This window comes from Ranitomeya imitator, chromosome 8 (assembly GCF_032444005.1).
Source record: "Ranitomeya imitator isolate aRanImi1 chromosome 8, aRanImi1.pri, whole genome shotgun sequence".
Classification (NCBI taxonomy): Eukaryota; Metazoa; Chordata; class Amphibia; order Anura; family Dendrobatidae; genus Ranitomeya; species Ranitomeya imitator.
Window position 1 is genome coordinate 184,327,411 of NC_091289.1, and position 24,815 is coordinate 184,352,225.

Consider the following 24,815-nt stretch of genomic DNA (forward strand, 5'->3'; position numbering starts at 1 on the left):
ATGATGACTGATAATTGGTGATGATGATTGATAATGATTGTGAAGGTGATTGATGATGGATTGATGATGATGACTGATAATGATTGTGAGAGTGATTGATGATGATTGGTGATGACCACTAATGAATTACAAGGGTGATGGATAACGATGCTTTGTGAAGATGACTGATACTGATAGATGATGATGATGATTGATAGTGACATCTTTTGATGTGATGATTTGTGACTAATTGTGAGCAGTGATATTGATCATTGATTATAATGGTGATTTATGATTATAATGATGAATGTGATGATCCTAACTGACACTGCTGGTGACTGATGATTGAGATGATTGTGATAATTCATGATGATGACAGATGATGATGATCTTTGACGGTGATTATAATTGATATTAGTGGTAACGGATGATGAGAGTTATGATGATCGGTGATGAAGATGATCGGTGCTACACGGCCTTGTTGGCTTTATCACCGCTGCGCGGATAGCGAAGCACCAAGTATACAATTCACAGCTGAACAACTCAGGGATTCCAATAAAATGGATGCAAAGTTTAATTTTTATGCAATTCAAAATAATAAATGCACGACGCTTCGATCCACAATCCCGGCCCTTCATCAGACAGGTTGTGGATAAGTGAATGGAGCAGGAGGAGCAGCTGAGAGCACAACGCTTGTGTCAGAGGCGAGGACAGTATATGATTTGTTTTATATTATTTTTTTAACCCCTCTGTTTATTATTCTCTGGAGTCTGGAGAAAACTCGCAACATAACCAAAAAATATCCAGGAAATTGATTTTCATCATAGTGAAAAAATTTGCTACGAATCTTGTGGATTGAATTTTGCCAGATTTGCTCATCTCTGATGATGAGGATCGCTGTGATAACGATGATAACCGGCAGTGATTATGATTGATGACGACTTCTGATAATAACGGTGAGTGAAGGTGATTGGCATTGTTGATAATTGATGATGATGATTCGTGTTTTCCATGGCTATGTGTCGGGGGTCCCTCCTTTTTGGCTCATGTCTTTCCCTTTAATCTTCTCTTGGGGTTGATGTAAAGTGTCATCCTTTTACTTCTCGAGTTGTTTTTCTCTTTTTTGCCTTGAGCCTCCTCTTTAACTCACAGATAAAAACTGGCACAAACTTTAGTATCAGGCGTCAGAAATCACCGGGGGCCGCATTATTCTACTGCCGAGCGTAAAGTGACCTAATTCTGAAGTTCCAAGAGTCGCCGTCCCGGCTCGCACTCACGCAGCAGGGACGCTGAATATTGCATGGAGATGCTTGCACTGAGGCCAATGCACCGCCCTGTAAGGCTAAGCTCACATTTGCGTTGTGCCGTGCTGCGTCGGCGACGCACGCAAAAACCCATGCAAAATGCAGCTTTTTGTGACGCATGCGTTCATTTTTGCATGATTTTTGGTGCAGAAAAAAATGCATCACGCAGCGTCCTCTGCGCCCTGACGCTTGCGCCAAATTGACGCATGCGTCACAAAACGCAAGACAACGCATGTCCATGCGCCCCCCATGTTAAATATAGGGGCGCATGACGCATGCGTCACCGCGGCTGCGCCCGACGCAACGCTAATGTGAACGTAGCGTAAATTATGCATCGCATCTACAGACATCCCAAATTCTCAAGACTTCACCCTGCCCCTGCGCATGAACAGCTGCACAACTGGCTTTAAAAAAAGTTTTATCAACTTTCCAAATGACTTTTTGTTTTTCTTTATGACAATTTCCAAGATCCCTGCTTGCTGTCAGTGAACGGCAATAGTATCATTTACATCCAGAGACTGAAAACACAAGCAGTGCTAATACTTCTAACAGCTGGGGATTTGTTACAGTGTTACATTTGCCTGTATAAACCATGGATGTAGACAGTGGCGTAACTTGAAGCTCGTGGGCCCCAATGCAAAAGTTCCAACGGGACCCCCAATTATTGCATAGTAATGGTCTTTTCATATCAGCCACAGGCACCTTTTGAGTCCCATAGGCCCCAGGACCCATGTGTGATTGCAACCCCTGCACCTATCATAGTTAGACCCCCGGACGTAGCTAATCTCAGGGTATGGACTGACTTTGATTAGCAGCGCAGAGTATTTCAGGAGATTATACACTGATGCCTATGACAGAAGACAGTGCAATAATGTGGGGAGATCTCACTGTCATTTTATAACGTAAAAGTGTTGTCCAGCTGCACAGAGTATTTCAGGAGATAGTATACAGATGCCTGTGACAGGAGATATTCTCATCATCTGGGAAGATCATACATTAATTTCATGGAGGAAGAAGTGAGCTTGTTCAGCAGCACAGAGTATTTCAGGAGGCGGTATACTGATGCCTATGACAGAAGACAGTCTAATAATGTAGGAAGATAATACAGTAATTTCATAATGGAAGGTTAGGTGGGGCAGGGTGTTCAGTAGCACAGAGTATTTCAGGAAATAATTTGTTGATGCCTATGACAGAAGACCGTAATAATGTGGGAAGATCACACACTCATTACGCAGAAGAAAAAAAAACAGTTGTACAGCAGCACAGAGTATTTCAGAAGCTCAGTGTGCTAATTTTTGGGGTGCATTGACGTAAAGAGAGGGATGGAAACAGGTCAGATGGGTTTTCTTTAAATTATACATACGAAAACAGTATTGTATCTTACATCCATGAAATATTAGTAAACAGACGACAATAATAATTCTTCTCAATCAGAGGATTGGAGCCGATCGATGTAACACTATGATTATGTGTTTCAGATTCTGTGCATGTCACACCAGCTATGGCCTGTAGGTGGCAGTACATACAGGTAGACAGGTGATCTATGGCGGCTGCAGACCCATTCCGCTCCACAGCGTTACATTTCCAGTAATATCGCCATTAAAAGGAATAATAAAAATGAGAGTATCGTGGAGATATTGTAGTGCAGTCGTGAATCATTAGGTTTATTTCTGACCCCTTCGTCCAGGCTCTCCCCCAGCTCCCTGATATACATCTGCCATCAGGCACTTTAGGTGTCACAATCCAATGAAGAATGGAACTGACCCCAGTCTGGAAGCAGCACATTAACTGGGGGCCCAGGTGATAGGAACGAATGTCAAGAATGAAGTCAATGCTGCAAAACCGCTGCAGAAATGTAAAATGCCTCATGTGCTGCAGCCGCCATGCACTGGGAATATGGGAAGATAGAATCTGGGAAATAATTCTGCCCATGAGATAGTAACAGAATATGTATCATGGGGGCTCTGGGGTCCTAAGAGGCGGGGGCCAGAGGTCAGCCTGGCTCCATCCCCAGGGGTGAACTCCGATGAGAAGGGCTCATACTCACTGCAAAAAAATGGTCCGTAATCTGGACCGAAAAAATAGGATGCAAACCATGCGATTGTCATGCGAGTTGAAGGCGATTTTTAATCGCACCGTCCGTTTTACATCCATATGACATCCGTATGTAATGCGTTTTTTTCTCTGCAACTACTTTTACACAATCATTTACAGGACCATTTACAGTGTTCTATGCCACAGAATGGTAAGGTATCTGTAAAAAACGGACGAAATACGGATGGTCCGTATTCCGTGCGGTTTTTGTCTCACACCCATTGACTTGCATTGGCGAGACTCGCAGCAAATCGCAGCATGCTACGATTTTTTTCTCAGTCCGATTTCGGCTGAGAAAAAAATGGCAAATGAGATGTCACCTATTGAATAACATTGGTCAGAGTGCAATCTGATTTTTTATTGGATTGCACTCGTCCGTTTTGCTCGCAAATGAGTATGAGCCCTAAGGCCGGTTTCACACGTCAGTGGCTCCGATACGTGAGGTGACAGTTTCCTCACGTACCGGAGACACTGACACACGTAGACACATAAAAATCAATGCATCTGTGCAGATGTCATTGATTTTTTTGTGGACCGTGTCTCCATGTGCCAAACACGGAGACATGTCAGTGTTCGTGGGAGCGCACGGATTACACTGACCCATTAAAGTCAATGGGTCCGTGTAAAACACGTACCGCACACAGACGTTGTCCGTGTGCAGTCCGTGTGCCGTGCAGGAGACAGCGCTACATTAAGCACTGTCCCCCCCACTGGTGCTGAAGCCGCGATTCATATCTTCCCTGCAGCAGCGTTCGCTGTAGAGAAGGTATGAATAATAGTGTTTAAAATAAAGATCTATGTGCCCCCCCCCGCTGTCCTGAAAATACTCACCCGGCTCCCTCGTTGGCTGTCGCTGCTTCCTGTTCTGGCCGCATCTTCTCCTGTATGCGGTCACGTGGGGCCGCTCATTTACAGTAATGAATATGCGGCTTCACCTCCCATAGGGGTGGAGCCTCATATTCATTACTGTAATCGGCGGCCCCACGTGACCGCATACAGGGGAAGATGCTTCATATCTTTTCTGCAGCAAACGCTGCTGCAGGGAAGATATGAATCGCGGCTTCAGCACCAGATACTGGTACATGTGGTACCCAGTGGGCACATGGTTGGCACACGTGTGCCGCACGTGTGCCACACTGATGTGCCACAGAAACGTAGGGCACACGGACACAGATAATTCCGGTACCGATTTTTTCCGGTACCGGAATTATCTGGACGTGTGAAACCGGCCTAAGAAGGAAGATACGGACAAAGGAGAGGAGCGAGTGATGGACAAGTGATCACTTATCCCTTCATGCCCCAGATATGAGAGGATGAGGGAATGGGTCAGTCCTCAATGTGCCACAAGTCCTCATAGAAATTATCTAGATGTGAGGGTATAATAACTATCAGGGCAGCCTAATGGGGGGCTTCTACTGAGACAGAAGATGCAGTTATTACATAACATATGTGTATTATCCCTGTACTGTGACATCACTTTGTGCATTATCCCTGTACTGTGACATCACTATGTATATTATCTCTGTACTGTGACATCACTGTGTGTGTTATCTCTGTACTGTGACATAACTGTGTATATTATCTCTGTACTGTGACATCACTGTGTGTGTTATCTCTGTACTGTGACATCACTATGTATATTATCTCTGTACTGTGACATCACTATGTATATTATCTCTGTACTGTGACATCACTGTGTGTGTTATCTCTGTACTGTGACATCACTTTGTGCATTATCCCTGTACTGTGACATCCCTGTGTTTATTATCCCTGTACTGTGACATCACTGTGTATTATCCCTGTACTGTGACATCACTGTATTATCCTTGTACTGTGACATCACTGTGTATATTATCCCTGTACTATGACATCACTGTGTGTATTATCCTTGTACTGTGACATCACTATGTATATTATCTCTGTACTGTGACATCACTATGTATATTATCTCTGTACTGTGACATCACTATGTATATTATCTCTGTACTGTGACATCACTGTGTGTGTTATCTCTGTACTGTGACATCACTTTGTGCATTATCCCTGTACTGTGACATCACTGTGTATTATCCCTGTACTGTGACATCACTGTGTATTATCCCTGTACTGTGACATCACTGTATTATCCTTGTACTGTGACATCACTGTGTATATTATCCCTGTACTATGACATCACTGTGTGTATTATCCTTGTACTGTGACATCACTATGTATATTATCTCTGTACTGTGACATCACTATGTATATTATCTCTGTACTGTGACATCACTATGTATATTATCTCTGTACTGTGACATCACTGTGTGTGTTATCTCTGTACTGTGACATCACTTTGTGCATTATCCCTGTACTGTGACATCACTGTGTATTATCCCTGTACTGTGACATCACTGTGTATTATCCCTGTACTGTGACATCACTGTATTATCCTTGTACTGTGACATCACTGTGTATATTATCCCTGTACTGTGACATCACTGTGTGTATTATCCTTGTACTGTGACATCACTGTGTATATTATCCCTGTACTGTGACATCACTGTGTATAGTTGGAGCGCCCCCAGACACAGGGCCACGAGTTCTCGGTACCGGGCCTCTCTGGTTCGGTTCCGAGGTTGTCACGGTGGCTAAACCCGGTCCGCGACCCTGCTAAGGGGCGTCCAATGAAGGTGGTACAGTCTGTCAGGGGTTCGTGACGCCACCTGTGGTGTTCGGTCAGGGTGACCGACGCTGCTATGGGGTCCACTGGGGTGATGGAATGGCAGCTGGATGGTATAACTTCCCACAGGTGAAGTATGTCCCCAGGGCTTCCCAGTGGTGTAGGTGGCGATGGTGTGAGGTGCAGTCAATAACGAGGACACAGGGTTGCAGTCTCTTTACCTTTTACTGAAGGCTTCAGTACACTCAGTCCAGAGCACAGTTAACAGGGCTATCAGAGACCGGCCGGTCCGATGGGCACATCCAGAGTTTCCGTCGCAGATGGAAATCGTTGCCTACCACTAGCGCCTGTGTGTTGTAGTCCTACCCTGCTGAGCATTCGGAATAGTCCTCACAACTGCTGTTCTCCTTCGTTCGTTCTCTACAGCTCTCTCTCTCGTTCTTTAGTTCCAGATGTTACTAGTTTCTCGTCCCCCAGTATGTTTTGGCTAGGACGCACCCGTATCACGGGAAGGCTTGGAGGTCTTCCGGGACCCTAGAGACGCCCCTCTCCCAATGTTGCCCCCTATGTCTTCTTAGGAAATTTAAGGTAGACAGCCAACCTATAATTAACTGTCCGGCGGAGTTTGAAGTAAGGCCTAGAGTCAGTTACTCCCGCGGTGTTCCGGCCACCAACTACGCGCCTCAGTAGGATGTTGCCTCTCTCTCTTGGCACGACTCCTACTGGCTCTCCTTTGTGCTTGATCTCGTTTACACTGTTCCACAATATCCTTCGCTTCTTGTCTCTTTCCTAGGATACCGCCGCAGGGTGTGCAGGCGCGGCTCCGTAATGTTCTGTTCTGTTCGCTAGGCTCCTGCCAGGTTCCCACGCTTGACAGGGACCCCCCTGTGTCTTCTCCCCGCAACACCCCCTGCCACGGGATGTTGCCTGAATCCAACCCACCAACCCAGTCAGCTTCTGACTAACTTTCTATCCAACCCCTAGTTTTACCAGTGTGAAGAGGGGCCCAATAAATAAAACCTTTTTCTCCCCCTAGTGGCCGGAGTGTGAAGTGTAATGTGTTCTGGTGATACCTGGTCAGTAGAACTCTTTAGTGCCATCGGACGTACCGCTACTCGCCTTGGGGCCATACTGCAACGACCAGGTCTCTGGGGCGCTGCATATTATCCCTGTACTGTGACATCACTGTGTGTATTATCCCTGTGCTGTGACATCACTGTGTGTATTATCCCTGTACTGTGACATCACTGTGTGCATTATCCCTGTGCTGTGACATCACTGTGTGCATTATCCCTGTGCTGTGACATCACTGTGTGCATTATCCCTGTGCTGTGACATCACTGTGTGCATTATCCCTGTGCTGTGACATCACTGTGTGTATTACCTCTGTACTGTGACATCGCTGTGTCTATTATTCCTGTGCTGTGACATCACTGTGTGTATTATCCCTGTACTGTGACATCACTGTGTGTATTATTCCTGTACTGTGACATCGCTGTGTCTATTATTCCTGTGCTGTGACATCACTGTGTGCATTATCCCTGTGCTGTGGCATCACTGTGTGTATGATGTTAGCCGTCATTTCAGCATATAGGAATGAGAAAGCTGAGATATAAACCCTCAGTAACACGTTCCTTAGTGCAGTTTATTACACCCTTCATGTGCTTAGTGGTAATGTGACGCCACCAATGCCCCGGCTCTATATGGGGAGCGCTGCACATTACCGCTGCGCGCTCCTGTACTGACACAGTGATTGACAGCTCTTCAGCTGAGGTTGTTCTGCAGCAGCTGAGGTCTTTGTGTTGCAGGATGCGGAGCAGGTATATAAATACAGTGTATAGAGATCTTTAGTAACGCCGATGCCACAGACGTCGCTAACAATTAGTTTCTTTCTCATTTGCTAATAAGATCTTTCCAATCTCCCCCTGTGTAATTAGCCGCTGTGCAGGAACTTGGCTTTGACCCAACACCGGTGTAGAGTCTGCCGCTGTAGTCTGCTCGCTACCGGACCTCTACTATGGTTTACACTGGATTAATGAGACTTACAGGAAAATTATACAAACAATGGATGAATGACTCCCAAAATAATGACTCCTCTGGTGCCCTGTAAGTAGGTCTGCAGAGAACATGTAATATCACTGAGAGAGTGACACGCTGCAGGTCACAGAGGTCCAACAGGAACCTGTCATCTGAATATCACCCAGAAGTAAGACTCCTGCTGTGCTATAGACCAAGCACTACAACCCCTATCATGCAGGCCATTATAGGCGATATAGTGCAGTACCGGGAGTGGCCACTAATCCGTAAGTGGCGCTGTGCTGCTCCAGCTTTGAGAACAGCTGATCGGTGAAGGTGTCGGGGGTCGGACTCCCATCAATCTGATATTGATTATTATTATTATTATACATTTTTATAGATTAATTATCCATCTTTCATGAGTGATAATATAGCTGAAAGCTCCTGGGATCCAGTGCAAAATTTTTAAACAAGGCCCCGTATATAACATGGTGTCCACATTCGTGGCAGTGGGATCTTTCTGCCCCCTCATGCCCAAGTACCTGGCTGTGAACGCCGCTCCTGCTCCCCCTTTATCTACGTTCATTATATACTTTCCTTGTGGAGTGTGTCAGTGACGCCTTCTGGACATCTGTCAGGTCAGCAGTCTTCCCCATGATTGTGGAGCTACTGACACTGACTACGGGACCTTTATAAACACTTATGAAGCCTTTGCAGGTGTTTTTTGTTAATTATTCTAACTTACTGAGATAATGACGTTTGGGTTTTCATTGGCTGTAAGCCATAATCATCAACATTAACAGAAATAAACACGTGAAATAAATCACTCTATAATATATTAGATTCACTTTTTGTATTGAAGAACTGAAATAAATAAACTTTTTGATGATATTCTAATTTTGTGAGAAGCCCCTGTATATATAAAAGTGGCGTGTGGGTCTGAGACGATAAGAGGGGGCACACTGAGTCCGCATGACTTTCAGGTCATACTAGGACCCTGCTTTGGGTACAGTAGCTCAGCCTATTATAAGGATACAATGTATCACATCCTGGTGGCAGCTTTTATTTCATTAGTAACCAATATGTTAGATTTAAAGACACAGTAACATTTCTTTTTCGGAGTGCGATGGCTTGCATTTGGCAGCAGAATAAACACATTTCCTGGGGAATGTCAGACATATGGTTTCGGGTGTTCAGCAGAAAATACATCTAGAAGTGATGGCGCAGCGCACAGATTCACGGCTCCGCAGCCATCCTCGCGCTGCTGTTTTATCCCATGCCCGACAGATGCCTCTTCATTAAGATAGTAAATGTGGCGTACTTAACATGTACAAAAAAAAAAAATCCTACATTATATTTCTGCTAACTGATTCTCATTTGCAAACTGTTCTATAATTAAAAGAAAATTATTAAAAAAAAAGGGCAAAAAAAAAATAATGTTAAAAAATGTCTGTGTTCATGGCCGGGGTGCTCCGGTGGGATCCTCAATCTTCTTTTGTGTAATACACATTTGTTCAATAACAGATCAAGTAAAACAAACTTAATGGACCGCGCAAATGTAGTTTATAACGCAATAATGAGGCGCGCGCGCTATCGAGTATTTATTCCCGCTCCTTGTCCTCTAGGAAGGGGCCATTTTGAATACAGAAACAGAATTTATTGATGTGAAAATTGCACAACGGGCCATGAAAATCCACAAAATTGCCATGCGCATAGCAGTCGCCCGGATCGTGGCACGTGCGCGGCAGCTGATGGCGCAGAGTCCCTTTAATTTGCACCTTCTTACCTATTTCACATATTTTTTTTTTCTTCCTAACGAACAAGTAATTAGTGGCCGCATTAAGGAACCTCCGCAGGGTCTGCACTCTGTAAACAGCCTCGTTAATTGGAAATGTTGGAGGAGAGAAACACAGTTTAATAAAAATCCACCCTCATATTCCCAGCTAATCAGTTAATGATGAGCATAAATACAACTAATTAATATGACAATTAATATTTCCTCCCTGACGAGGTTACCGGTGACTTAGCGTCAAGTAATAGGAATGGAAAAATTTCAGTTTGCTGTTTGTTAAGCCCTTCTCCTACTGTAACAAGTAGCTCCAAAATTCAGAGCTCCCATTCACATGCGTGGAGATAGAGGCACGAGCGCGGACCCCTATCCAGTCCTGGTGACCCCATTCTCAAGATCGATGCAAAATGACTGGCACTGTCCTGCTCTGGCTTCCACCATGGTCCTCCTCGGCAGCGAGGGCAGCACAGTGGAAACTTCCTCTGCCAGCACCCAAATGTGTGCACCCTGGGTGCCTCTTACCATTACTAGACCCCAGCATTATATGAGCCCCCCAAGATGTCTGCAAGAGACCTCGTAATCACAAGATGCTCAGCATTGGAGGAAGTGTGCACTATCCTAGTCCGGCTGGCAATGGACACCAGACCAAGGGACACACGGACACTTATGTTACACAGACAGAAGAACAGTATATGGGCCCTGGGCAGCCCAAGAGCTCATTATAATGCACAATTCCTCCTGCTTTGGAGGTAGCAATGGGCCCCTGACCTCTTGGACCCCCAGGTTGCACCAATGATATGTCCACCCCTGTGTTACACCACGTACACTTATTCTTCTTGCTGTTAGATGATTATTTCAGAGCTGTTTTTTTTTTTTTTCCTACTGCCAAATCAGACGAGTGAGAAGCAAAGTCTATGGGGCAAAGTCACAGCTACAGGACAGGATGGTGTCCTGGGCCAAAAAATGCAGCAGGTTTGTATGTTTTGTGGTGGTTGTGACATGGTCCCATTAGGTCGTAGGTTGCAATACAACCCCACTGACAATCATTTGGCGTGAAGTCACAATGCAATACCGGCCGTATATTTCTCCCTTTATGAATAGATGTAGCAAAGTTTAAAAATCTACAATGGTTCATTGCGGCCATAGCACAGCGCCCCCCGCAGTCCTGCTTAGCGCTCACTCATCTTGTGTTAAAAATGTTCATAGTGCCATAGTGGGGCATAACTTGTCTTATCCATAGCGCCATCCGTGAGTAAATCTTCATCAGAATAACTTTCTAATAAACATTATGTCAATTCCTCACCATTCAAGATCTCTGCTTGCTGCCAACAAATAGGAACACTCTTATTTGTATCCGCAGGTAGGAAGCCTGTACGTCGGTGCGGATTACCTTTCTACTTGAAGTTTCTGGTATTCCCGCTGTTTCTTCCGATTACTAGACCAGGCGTGATGTCATCATTGTGACGCAACTCACACATGACATCACGCAGCGCCTACCGATCCGGATGGGTTTCGGGGATGGAGGCAGATAGGAGGAGGCTCGCAAGGCTCCGGTCTGGTGGCTACGTACTACTGACGTATATGCTGGACCACGGGGGCTGCTGAACTTTTTGCTCATCTCTCCTGCACACAGCTAAGGCTACTTTCACACTACCGTTTTTTGCAATACGTCGCAATGCGTCGTTTATGGGAAAAAACGCATCCTGCAAAGTTGTTTGCAGGATGTGTTTTTGCCCCATAGATTAACATTAGCGACGCATTGACATTGTGGCAAACCGCCGGGAGCAAAAAAACGTTACACGTAACGTTTTTTTATGCCGACGGACCGCTTTTTCCGACTGCGTATGCGTGGCCGGAACTCCGCCCCCACCTCCCCGCACCTCACAATGGGGCAGCGGATGCGCAGGAAAAATGCATCCGCTGCCTCCGTTGTGCGGCGCATTCACAGCTAGCGTCGGTAACCTCGGCCCGACGCACTGTGACGGGCCAAGTCCGACGCTAGTGTGAAAGTAGCCTAAGAAGTTGATACAATTGTCAAGACAATACTCTTGGATTCCCGACTGATACATTTTAGCAAACTGCCTTAGATTTGTGCAGCTGTTATGTTCGTCTCACTGGATACAATTGTATCTATTTTTGTTTACACTTAGATTATACTTTATTTACATTAATCGAGAACAATACTACTACTAATAATAATAATAGAATCATCTCCGCAGCAGCTGCTGGATCTCCCCCTCTCTTGCTCACTACCACCACCATCATCCATTCTGCTTCGCACTTAGAATGTATTCATTTTTAATTGTCTAAATAAATGACCTAATCATCTGCTCCATCCATTCCCTTTGATGAGTAACCAAATCTGCTGGTTATAGCAGATTCTGCAGGACTGATAAAGTGCTATGAGCATCTCTTAATCAGGACCAACGTCTGTGTCAGGGTCCCCCCATCTGCGGGATCCAGGTGCTCACGTTCCCCTCCTTACTGTGCCCCCCACTCAGATTTCTTGTAGTGGAGCAGATACAACAAGAAAGCGGAGTCCCTGGTGGTGGCTGCCACTGAGGAACCGGCTGCTCGCCTCAGATAGTCTCACAATACATCTCTGTCTGAAATCAGCCAATTAGTCTGTCTGTATGCTTTCCATCTGAAGGTAACTGCTTGTTTTCAATGCAAAATCAGCATAATCTTTCTCTAAACAAGTGGGAAAAAAATTAATTGACCATTAACCACATGGTGGCCAGAGACTTGCAACGTAACTTTTCTACTATTGGAGTGATTGTTCCTATATTATCTGTGCTAATATTTATGCTGCAACATCCATAAGGTAGGACTATCCCTTTAATGAACAGGCAGTGAATAATGTGTGGGTATGATCTATGAAGCTCCTTTACAGTGTATCTGTCATTTCAGAATAATATGCCCTGTGTGTACATGAGGAACAACACGATTTGTAGTCAGTATATGACTTGTATCCTGCATTGTTCGTCAGCTTTCTCCTCTGCAGAGTTTATCTCTAATTTTCAGTTCTCTCCGAGCTGGTGGATGGAGACAAGCTGCTATGATGTCTCCCATACACTGCAGAAATAAAGGATTCTTGCTCTCCTGTTTCTATGTAGCACGTGGAGGACATTTATTTACCAATACTGTGCGGTGTAGCTGCAAAATCAGCTCTAAATGAGATAAAGCACTTAGTAGAAAGCTGCAACAGCATGGATGATACTGAACAGTGTAGCTGTGAATTCAGCACAGTGTGAGACAGAGCACTTACTAAAAAGCTGCAACAGCATGGATGATATTATGCACAACAGTACTGCGCAGTGTAACTGTGAATCCAGCACTATGTGAGATAAAGCACATACTAGAAAGCTGCAACAGCGTGGATGATATTATATAGCTGTGTAGCTGTGCATTCAGCACTGTGTAAGAAAAAGCACTTGCTACAAAAGCTGAAATAGCATGACTATTATACAGCAGTACTGAGCAGTGTAGCTGTGAATCCAGCACTGTGTGAGTTAAAGCACTTACTAGAAAGATGCGACAGCATGGACGATATTAAACAACAGTACTGAGCAGTGTAGCTGTGAATTCGGCACATTGTGAGATAGAACACGTACTAAAAAGCTGCAACGGCATGGATGATATTCAGTGTAGCTGTGAATTCAGCACAATGTGAGATAGAGCACTTACTAGAAAGATGCAACAGCATGGAGGATATTATACAGCAGTACTGAGCAGTGTAGCTGTGAATTCAGCACAATGTGAGATAGAGCACTTACAAAAAGCTGCAACAGCATGGATGATATTATACAGCACTACTGAGCAGTGTAGCTGTGAATCCAGCTCTGATGTGGGGGGGAAAAACAAACATACTAAAAAAAATCTCTGCTTCTCAACCTCTCATCTCAGAAGACTAATGTTGGCCAAACTTCCCAATTTTGGCAAAATGTGCTGCCTATAGAATGTGTATTGGGTGTGTAGCCTATGTTCTTTTAACACATATTTTTGGGAGTGGGGAAGTTCGGACATTGACATTTAATCAACTGCACAAGTTTATGGGAATACCTGACAACTAATAAAAGTGTTTGACAGCAGTTAGAATGAAGGTTTGCTGGTAAGGTTTTTAATACACCATGATATGGTGGTCAGAAGTGTGACCATTCAGAGTCTGTGGAAAGTTAGGTGGCCACGTCTATAAGCTCCATAATGGTGGCCCATGGAATCAAATCATCCAAAACTTCAGCTAAGAAGACGTCTCAGGGGATGACGTATCTAGGTCAGGGATTCTTTTTTGCTTTTTTAAGGACAATGACTTTTTAAAAATAGGAAAAGGAAGAATCGTTATGTTCTGCTGGTCTTACTGGGAACAGGGGGAGATCTCTGCAGAAGGTGACGGATCAATTGGGAAAGTGTCTCCTTCTTTCTACATTTTCCCCCCAAATTGCCGAATACGTTTCTACAACTGTGAAAGTGGAAAAGACATGAAAGGAAAAGACGAGGAGAGGGCAGCGGAGGGGACGGCAGGATCTATAAAGGAAGCGCCCGTGTTGCGCGCCGCCGTCCTTGGATGTATTCTCCACATTTCCGGGCGTATTATACAGTCGTGACGCTTGTGCATCTACTTACGCCGCTCTTTTCATCAAAGATTTTGATTCCTCCAAAGGAAACAGTTAAAAAGACTTTTTGTTTGTGTTCGCCTTTTGATCGAGCTCCCGCTGCTATACCCTGTCGAGAGAAGAAAAAAAGAAAAAAAAGAAAGATAATCTTGGGTTAGAAGGTCGCCCCATCATTCTGCAACTGCTGGAAAAATTCATCTTAAGTGAGGACTGACAAAGCTGCCGGGTGCTCAGCCGCCTCCACCAGAGAGATTCAGGTGGAGAAACCTTCACAGTTCAGATTCTACTAAAGTCACCTAAAAAGTGGCAGTGCACTTACTAGAGAAAATCTGCCAAATGCACACGTTGTCCAAGGTGCCGGCCTGTGCAAAATACCGTACAATGGCCCAATGCAGTGTACGCCATAAAGCCTAAGTGCCTGCCACCACCACTAGGGGGAGCTCACTGTATACACAGCACTATGTGACATCACTATACACACCACTATGTGACATCACTATACACAGCACTATGTGACATCATCATACACACCACTATGTGACATCACTATACACAGCACTATGTGACATCATCATACACACCACTATGTGACATCACTATACACAGCACTATGTGACATCATCATACACACCACTATGTGACATCATCATACACAGCACTATGTGACATCATCATACACATCACTATGTGACATCACTATACACAGCACTATGTGACATCATCATACACATCACTATGTGACATCACTATACACAGCACTATGTGACATCATCATACACATCACTATGTGACATCATCATACACATCACTATGTGACATCATCATACACATCACTATGTGACATCACTATACACAGCACTATGTGACATCATCATACACACCACTATGTGACATCACTATACACAGCACTATGTGACATCATCATACACACCACTATGTGACATCATCATACACATCACTATGTGACATCACTATACACACACCACTATGTGACATCATCATACACACACCACTATGTGACATCACTATACACAGCACTATGTGACATCATCATACACACCACTATGTGACATCACTATACACAGCACTATGTGACATCATCATACACACCACTATGTGACATCACTATACACACCACTATGTGACATCACCATACACACACCACTATGTGACATCATCATACACACACACCACTATGTGACATCACTATACACAGCACTATGTGACATCATCATACACATCACTATGTGACATCACCATACACATCACTATGTGACATCACTATACACACCACTATGTGACATCATCATACACACCACTATGTGACATCACCATACACAGCACTATGTGACACCATCATACACATCACTATGTGACATCACTATACACATCACTATGTGACATCACTATACACATCACTATGTGACATCATCATACACATCACTATGTGACATCACCATACACAGCACTGTGACATCATCATACACACCACTATGTGACATCATCATACACATCACTATGTGACATCACTATACACATCACTATGTGACACCATCATACACATCACTATGTGACATCACTATACACATCACTATGTGACATCACTATACACATCACTATGTGACATCATCATACACATCACTATGTGACATCACCATACACAGCACTATGTGACATCATCATACACACCACTATGTGACATCATCATACACATCACTATGTGACATCACTATACACATCACTATGTGACATCACTATACACATCACTATGTGACATCATCATACACATCACTATGTGACATCACCATACACAGCACTATGTGACATCATCATACACACCACTATGTGACATCATCATACACACCACTATGTGACATCACTATACACAGCACTATGTGACATCATCATACACATCACTATGTGACATCACCATACACAGCACTATGTGACATCATCATACACACCACTATGTGACATCATCATACACATCACTATGTGACATCACTATACACAGCACTATGTGACATCATCATACATATCACTATGTGACATCACTATACACATCACTATGTGACATCACCATACACACACCACTATGTGACATCACTATACACAGCACTATGTGACATCATCATACATATCACTATGTGACATCACTATACACAGCACTATGTGACATCATCATACACACACCACTATGTGACATCACTATACACACCACTATGTGACATCACCATACACACACCACTATGTGACATCACTATACACACCACTATGTCACATCACCATACACAGCACTATGTGACACCATCATACACACCACTATGTGACATCATCATACACATCACTATGTGACATCACTATACACACCACTATGTGACATCATCATACACACACCACTATGTCACATCACCATACACATCACTATGTGACATCATCATACACAGCACTATGTGACACCATCATACACATCACTATGTGACATCATCATACACATCACTATGTGACATCATCATACACACACCACTATGTGACATCACTATACACATCACTATGTGACATCACCATACACAGCACTATGTGACACCATCATACACACCACTATGTGACATCATCATACACATCACTATGTGACATCACTATACACACCACTATGTGACATCATCATACACAGCACTATGTGACATCATCATACACATCACTATGTGACATCACCATACACAGCACTATGTGACACCATCATACACATCACTATGTGACATCACTATACACAGCACTATGTGACATCATCATACACATCACTATGTGACATCACTATACACAGCACTATGTGACATCATCATACACATCACTATGTGACATCATCATACACATCACTATGTGACATCATCATACACATCACTATGTGACATCACTATACACAGCACTATGTGACATCATCATACACACCACTATGTGACATCACTATACACAGCACTATGTGACATCATCATACACACCACTATGTGACATCATCATACACATCACTATGTGACATCACTATACACACACCACTATGTGACATCATCATACACACACCACTATGTGACATCACTATACACAGCACTATGTGACATCATCATACACACCACTATGTGACATCATCATACACATCACTATGTGACATCACTATACACAGCACTATGTGACATCATCATACACATCACTATGTGACATCACCATACACAGCACTATGTGACATCATCATACACATCACTATGTGACATCATCATACACATCACTATGTGACATCATCATACACATCACTATGTGACATCACTATACACAGCACTATGTGACATCATCATACACATCACTATGTGACATCACTATACACACCACTGTGACATCATCATACACACCACTATGTGACATCATCATACACACCACTATGTGACATCACCATACATATCACTATGTGACATCACCATACACATCACTATGTGACATCATCATACACATCACTGTGACATCATCATACACATCACTATGTGACATCATCATACACATCACTATGTGACATCATCATACACATCACTATGTGACATCACTATACACAGCACTATGTGATATCATCATACACACCACTATGTAACATCATCATACACACCACTATGTGACATCATCATACACATCACTATGTGACATCATCATACACATCACTATGTGACATCATCATACACATCACTATGTGACATCACTATACACAGCACTATGTGACATCACTATACACATCACTGTGACACCATCATACATATCACTATGTGACATCATCATACACATCACTATGTGACATCATAATACACACCACTATGTGACATCATCATACACATCACTATGTGACATCATCATACACATCACTATGTGACATCATCATACACACCACTATGTGACATCATCATACATATCACTATGTGACATCACTATACACATCACTATGTGACATCATCATACATATCACTATGTGACATCACTATACACATCACTATGTGACATCATTGTACCAGGAGTTATGTTGTCACAAGTATTTTCAAAATCCAGATTGTAGGTCACCTCCTGCTAGGAAATAATTCTTGTCAGATAAAACACAATTAAAGCAGTGCTACTTGCTAAAAATTGTTTCCTGGAGTTTGTTTTTCCTCTCGGGGGGCTGACATTTCTGACAATGTGTGACATGTATGAGCAGATGTTTCTTCCTGCTGACGTTACATTGTATCTCTGTATCTGTTCGTGGCCTCTCTGTGATATCCGCCACCAATAAATGTCACCGCCATCCACCTCCTTTGCTTTGGGAGCTTTTTGGAAACCTCGGAGACCGATGCATTAGAGCCAGTCAAGGTTTTATGTATTCAGAGGGAAACCTTAATACGCTGTTCAGCCTTTAATAAAGGGCAGAAATTATGAAGATTGCGCAGAAACCCTTGTGTCACACCGCTCCGGATAAAGGCTGTTATGTTTGCTTACAAGACAAGAACATTAATCTGGACGACCTCCCGGGTCCATCATCATTTTCCCGAGCTCAGAGAAACCTCTCAATTATTGGGAAGAAAAGAATCCAGCGTCTTGGAGACAAGGAAACGTTTTCCTGGACGCAACGGACGGCAAATTTTATCAGCGGGTGTCAGGGTTGCATGTTGGGTAAGTGGAATTGGAGAGGATTAAAACTAATTTCTAATGTGCATATTTCCAAGGTGATAAAAGGAATTACTAATGAAAAAATAGCGTATTCCTAAGACACGAAGCGCGGTCCAAACCAGGCTAAGTATTTAGATCGTGGTCTGCAACCTGGGGCTGTGGGCATAGATGCCTTCTGGGGGACCGGCGGGGAAGGAGGCAAATGTTTGCAAAGTTTCCATGATGTATCCACTCAGGGGCTCAGGTATCCAAGCCCAGGGCTTTAGCCAATAATCAGCCCTGTACATCTGTATCGTAGTGCCCCTATCTAAAATGTCTGGAGTTTCAGTGAATAAGTCCCTGTATAAGGGATTTAGCCCCCAAGCCCTGGATTAGCAGCTCATAACATGGTATCTGTTCTCCAGTTCCTGGTGTCGTGTAGTTCAGTTTTCCAGTCCCTGGTGTCGTGTAGTCCAGTTCTCCAGTCCCTGGTGTCGTGTATTTCAGTTCTCTAGTCCCCCGTGTTGTGTAGTTCAGTTCTCCAGTCCCTGGTGTCAAGTAGTTCAGTTCTCTAGTCCCCCGTGTTGTGTAGTTCAGTTCTCCAGTCCCTGGCGTCGTGTATTTCAGTTCTCAGTTCCTGGTGTCGTGTAGTTCAGTTCTCCAGTTCCTGGTGTCGTGTAGTTCAGTTTTCCAGTCCCTGGTGCCGTGTAGTTCAGTTCTCCAGTTCCTGCTGTCTTGTAGTTCAGTTCTCCAGTTCCTGGTGTGGTGTAGTTCAGTTCTCCAGTTCCTGCTGTCTTGTAGTTCAGTTCTCCAGTTCCTGGTGTGGTGTAGTTCAGTTCTCCAGTTCCTGGTGTGGTGTAGTTCAGTTCTCCAGTTCCTGCTGTCTTGTAGTTCAGTTCTCCAGTTCCTGGTGTCGTGTAGTTCAGTTCTCCAGTCCCTTCTGTTTTGTAGTTCAGTTCTCCAGTTCCTGGTGTGGTGTAGTTCAGTTCTCCAGTTCCTGGTGTCGTGTAGTTCAGTTTTCCAGTCCCTGGTGTCGTGTAGTTCAGTTTTCCAGTCCCTGGTGTCGTGTAGTTCAGTTCTCCAGTCCCTGGTGTCGTGTAGTTCAGTTCTCCAGTCCCTGGTGTCGTGTATTTCAGTTCTCTAGTCCCCCGTGTTGTGTAGTTCAGTTCTCCAGTCCCTGGTGTCGTGTAGTTCAGTTCTCTAGTCCCCCGTGTTGTGTAGTTCAGTTCTCCAGTCCCTGGCGTCGTGTATTTCAGTTCTCAGTTCCTGGTGTCGTGTAGTTCAGTTCTCCAGTTCCTGGTGTGGTGTAGTTCAGTTCTCCAGTTCCTGGTGTGGTGTAGTTCAGTTCTCCAGTTCCTGCTGTCTTGTAGTTCAGTTCTCCAGTTCCTGGTGTCGTGTAGTTCAGTTCTCCAGTCCCTTCTGTTTTGTAGTTCAGTTCTCCAGTTCCTGGTGTGGTGTAGTTCAGTTCTCCAGTTCCTGGTGTCGTGTAGTTCAGTTTTCCAGTCCCTGGTGTCGTGTAGTTCAGTTTTCCAGTCCCTGGTGTTGTGTAGTTCAGTTCTCCAGTCCCTGGTGTCGTGTAGTTCAGTTCTCCAGTCCCTGGTGTCGTGTATTTCAGTTCTCTAGTCCCCCGTATTGTGTAGTTCAGTTCTCCAGTCCCTGGTGTCGTGTAGTTCAGTTCTCTAGTCCCCCGTGTTGTGTAGTTCAGTTCTCCAGTCCCTGGCGTCGTGTATTTCAGTTCTCAGTTCCTGGTGTCGTGTAGTTCAGTTCTCCAGTTCCTGATGTGGTGTAGTTCAGTTCTCCAGTTCCTGCTGTCTTGTAGTTCAGTTCTCTAGTTCCTGGTGTGGTGTAGTTCAGTTCTCCAGTTCCTGCTGTCTTGTAGTTCAGTTCTCCAGTTCCTGGTGTCGTGTAGTTCAGTTCTCCAGTCCCTTCTGTCTTGTAGTTCAGTTCTCCAGTTCCTGGTGTGGTGTAGTTCAGTTCTCCAGTTCCTGCTGTCTTGTAGTTCAGTTCTCCAGTTCCTGGTGTCATGTAGTTCAGTTCTCCAGTCCCTTCTGTCTTGTAGTTCAGTTCTCCAGTTCCTGGTGTGGTGTAGTTCAGTTCTCCAGTTCCTGGTGTCGTGTAGTTCAGTTCTCCAGTTCCTGGTGTCGTGTAGTTCAGTTCTCAGTCCCTGGTGTCGTGTAGTTCAGTTCCTGGTGTCGTGTAGTTCAGTTCTCCAGTCCCTTCTGTCTTTTAGTTCAGTTCTCCAGTCCCTGGTGTCGTGTAGTTCAGTTCTCCAGTCCCTGGTGTCGTGTAGTTCAGTTCTCCAGTCCTTGGTGTGGTGTAGTTCAGTTCTCCAGTCCCTGGTGTCGTGTAGTTCAGTTCTCCAGTCCCTGGTGTCGTGTAGTTCAGTTCTCTAGTCCCTGGTGTCGTGTAGGTCAGCTCTCCAGTCCCTGGAGTCGTGTAGGTCAGTTCTCCAGTCCCTTCTGTCTTGTAGTTCAGTTCTCCAGTCCCTGGTGTCGTGTAGTTCAGTTCTCCAGTCCCTGGTGTTGTGTATTTCAGTTCTCTAGTCCCTGGCGTCGTGTATTTCAGTTTTCTAGTCCCTGGTGTCCAGTAGTTTATTCTACAGTCTGTCTGTCCAGTAGTTCAATGATTTATTTTGTGGTGTCTAATGAATAATATTTCCAGTCCCTGGTGTCCAGTAGTTACGTTCTCCAATCCATTATACTTGCTCAGCGTTTTACGCCCCGGAGTGCACAGGATCATTTTTGTAAGTCCTTGCGCCAGTTATCATCTTCCATTTTGTGCCCCCTACCTCGCCACCATTCTGCATTATTGGTTTCATGTTTGTGGACTAAGATGAGAAAACCCAAGTAGACGCCACAATCTTGTACCAGGACAGAATGAATGATCACTGTAGTCTTGTGAGTTTGATGGGGAATCGACAGTCACGCCGTCACGTCTTTATTCTTTGTGACTTTCATTGCTTCTTGTGTTTTCGGAGATGAATATTCCCTCACATGTGAGCGGCAGCTGTACTGGGAATCTCAGATAACAGCGCTCATCGCCCCCTGCTTTATACAGAACATGGATTCTGGAGATTACTTGTCTTTTAATATTACTACATTTTCGGTTGTCAGCTTCGTTCGAACTGATTTCTGTTCTAAAAATAAAAAAAGATTAACCCTGTGCTGCAGAGCTGCGCTCAACGCGCATTCACTCACATTGTTCTGCAGACACGGACGTCACATGCGTTCATCGGCAGATTCCTGTGGGATTTTTGGGCATCTCCCATCACATCTAACAGGGAATGGACAGATTCGACAGCGGTTTATAGATGAGCGGGCGAAATTGGAATTCACCTGATCGCGTGAATTTTCCCTGGAAATTCGATTTCGGGATAAGTTATTTTTCTGACCCCAGAGCATAAGGAATATTGATATTTTGCTATATATGTATATTGGAGCTGATAAAGAAATGTTGGTGTTACGGTGGCTCATTGGTTAGCTCTGTACACAGTGGCTCAGTGGTTAGCTCTGTACACAGTGGCTCAGTGGTTAGAACTGCATGGTGTTTCGGTGGTTAGCACTGTACACAGTGGCTCAGTGGTTAGCACTGTACACAGTGGCTCAGTGGTTAGCACTGTACACAGTGGCTCAGTGGTTAGCACTGTACACAGTGGCTCAGTGGTTAGCACTGTACACAGTGGCTCAGTGGTTAGCACTGTACACAGTGGCTCAGTGGTTAGCACTGTACACAGTGGCTCAGTGGTTAGCACTGTACACAGTGGCTCAGTGGTTAGCACTGTACACAGTGGCTCAGTGGTTAGCACTGTACACAGTGGCTCAGTGGTTAGCACTGTACACAGTGGCTCAGTGGTTAGCTCTGTACACAGTGGCTCAGTGGTTAGCTCTGTACACAGTGGCTCAGTGGTTAGCACTGTTCACAGTGGTGCAGTGGTTAGCACTCTGTAGCGGCTCAGTGGTTAGAACTGCATGGTGTTTCAGTGGTTTGCACTTTACATGGTGGCTCAGTGGTTAGCACTCTGTAGTGGTGCAGTGGTTAACACTGTACACGGTGGCTCAGTGGTTAGAACTGTACAGTGGCTCAGTGGTTAGAATTGTACAGTGGCTCAGTAGTTAGCTTTGCAGCCTTGCAGCTCTGGGCTTCTGGGTTCACGTCCCACCAAGGACAACATCTGCAAGGAGTTTGCACGTTCTGCCCGTGTTTGCGTGGGTTTCCTCAAAGTTCTCCGGTTTCCTCCCACACTACTACTGATAGGGAATTTAGATTGTGAGTCCCAACTGGGACAGTGATGATAATGTCTGTACAGTGTTGCAGCCTATGATGGCGCTATACAAGTGAGTAAAATAAATAAATGACGCGCACGGTGATGTCACAATGATGGATATGATGATGTCACATAACGCACAGTATTAGGCGGCTCAATGTCACCAGGTCCATCATCTGCACAGGGTGATTGGTATCTGGTTTTGGAGGAACCTCTAGGAATCAGGTGCAAACAGAAGAACGTCTTGCACTTAGTAGATGTTGCTCTGGTAGAATTTATAGACATTAGTAATGACTCTAATAGGAGGATAATGATACAACACCTTGAGCTTCATCATTGAATCTTGGCATAACTTGTCTCCTCTTGCGGCTGAAACCTCATCAATCCCGATTAATTTTGCCTTGTACCGAACACCGTCCCCCTTAAACCTTTTTATTAATGTAGCTTCACTGCGATCTTGGCCTGAAAAGACACAAGAAAAACAAAAACGTTCAAGAAGATACAAAGTTACAAAGAAGATTTCATCTCTCCCCTTCCCTGGAGGTACAATAGTCCCATGAAAACAACCGCTCTAGACGTATCTGACAACCAAATGGTTTCTTTTCTTTTTTCTTTTTTTTTCATTTTGCTCCAGGCAACAGTGGTACAGACAACAGAAAGAAAGTCGTAGTAAACAACAAGAATACTTGCCATCTGCTTCATAATAAGGGACATGCATGGCCACAATTCTCTGCAATTAAATGCATGTGTGCTGTGCTCCCATTGTATGTGACGAGGAATGTGACTATTATCAGTTTATTTTACTAATATTTGTCACTTATAAGAGTAAAACCCGAGCTTTACTGTATACAGGAAGATGACGAAGGAGCCGCAACAACATCCAAAGCGAAAAGAAAAAATGTGTTCTTTATTAATCCATCACAAAATGCAGGAAGGTAGAAACGTTTTCACCTCGACCTCAATACAATTTACTGTTTAAAGGACTAGTGACATCACTGAGAATGCAGCCTATCCATCACTAGAGAGCGGTGACATCACTGAGAATGCAGCCTATCCATCACTAGAGAGCAGTGACATCACTGAGAATGGAGCCTATCCATCACTAGAGAGCAATGACATCATGGAGAATGCAGCATATCCATCACTAGAGAGCGGTGACATCACTGAGAATGCAGCCTATCCATCACTAGAGAGCAGTGCATCACTGAGAATGCAGCCTATCCATCACTAGAGAGCAGTGCATCACTGAGAATGCAGCCTATCCATCACTAGAGAGCAGTGACATCACTGAGAATGCAGCCTATCCATCACTAGAGAGCAGTGCATCACTGAGAATGCAGCCTATCCATCACTAGAGAGCAGTGACATCACTGAGAATGGAGCCTATCCATCACTAGAGAGCAATGACATCATGGAGAATGCAGCATATCCATCACTAGAGAGC

At 44.3% G+C, this 24,815-nt stretch overlaps 1 protein-coding gene across 8 annotated transcripts in view; it reads right to left on the reverse strand.

Moving 5' to 3' along the window:
• The window catches only part of DAB1 (DAB adaptor protein 1), a 769,394-nt gene that overhangs the window by 81,144 nt on the left and 663,435 nt on the right, over window positions 1-24,815 (reverse strand). For all 8 annotated transcript variants that reach the window (XM_069738100.1, XM_069738103.1, XM_069738104.1 and 5 more), the window contains 2 exons: window positions 23,694-23,833; window positions 14,465-14,563 (listed from right to left, as the gene is read on the reverse strand). In XM_069738100.1, coding sequence (XP_069594201.1) covers window positions 14,465-14,563; window positions 23,694-23,833 — 239 coding nt within the window. The remainder of the gene's footprint in view (window positions 1-14,464; window positions 14,564-23,693; window positions 23,834-24,815) is intronic.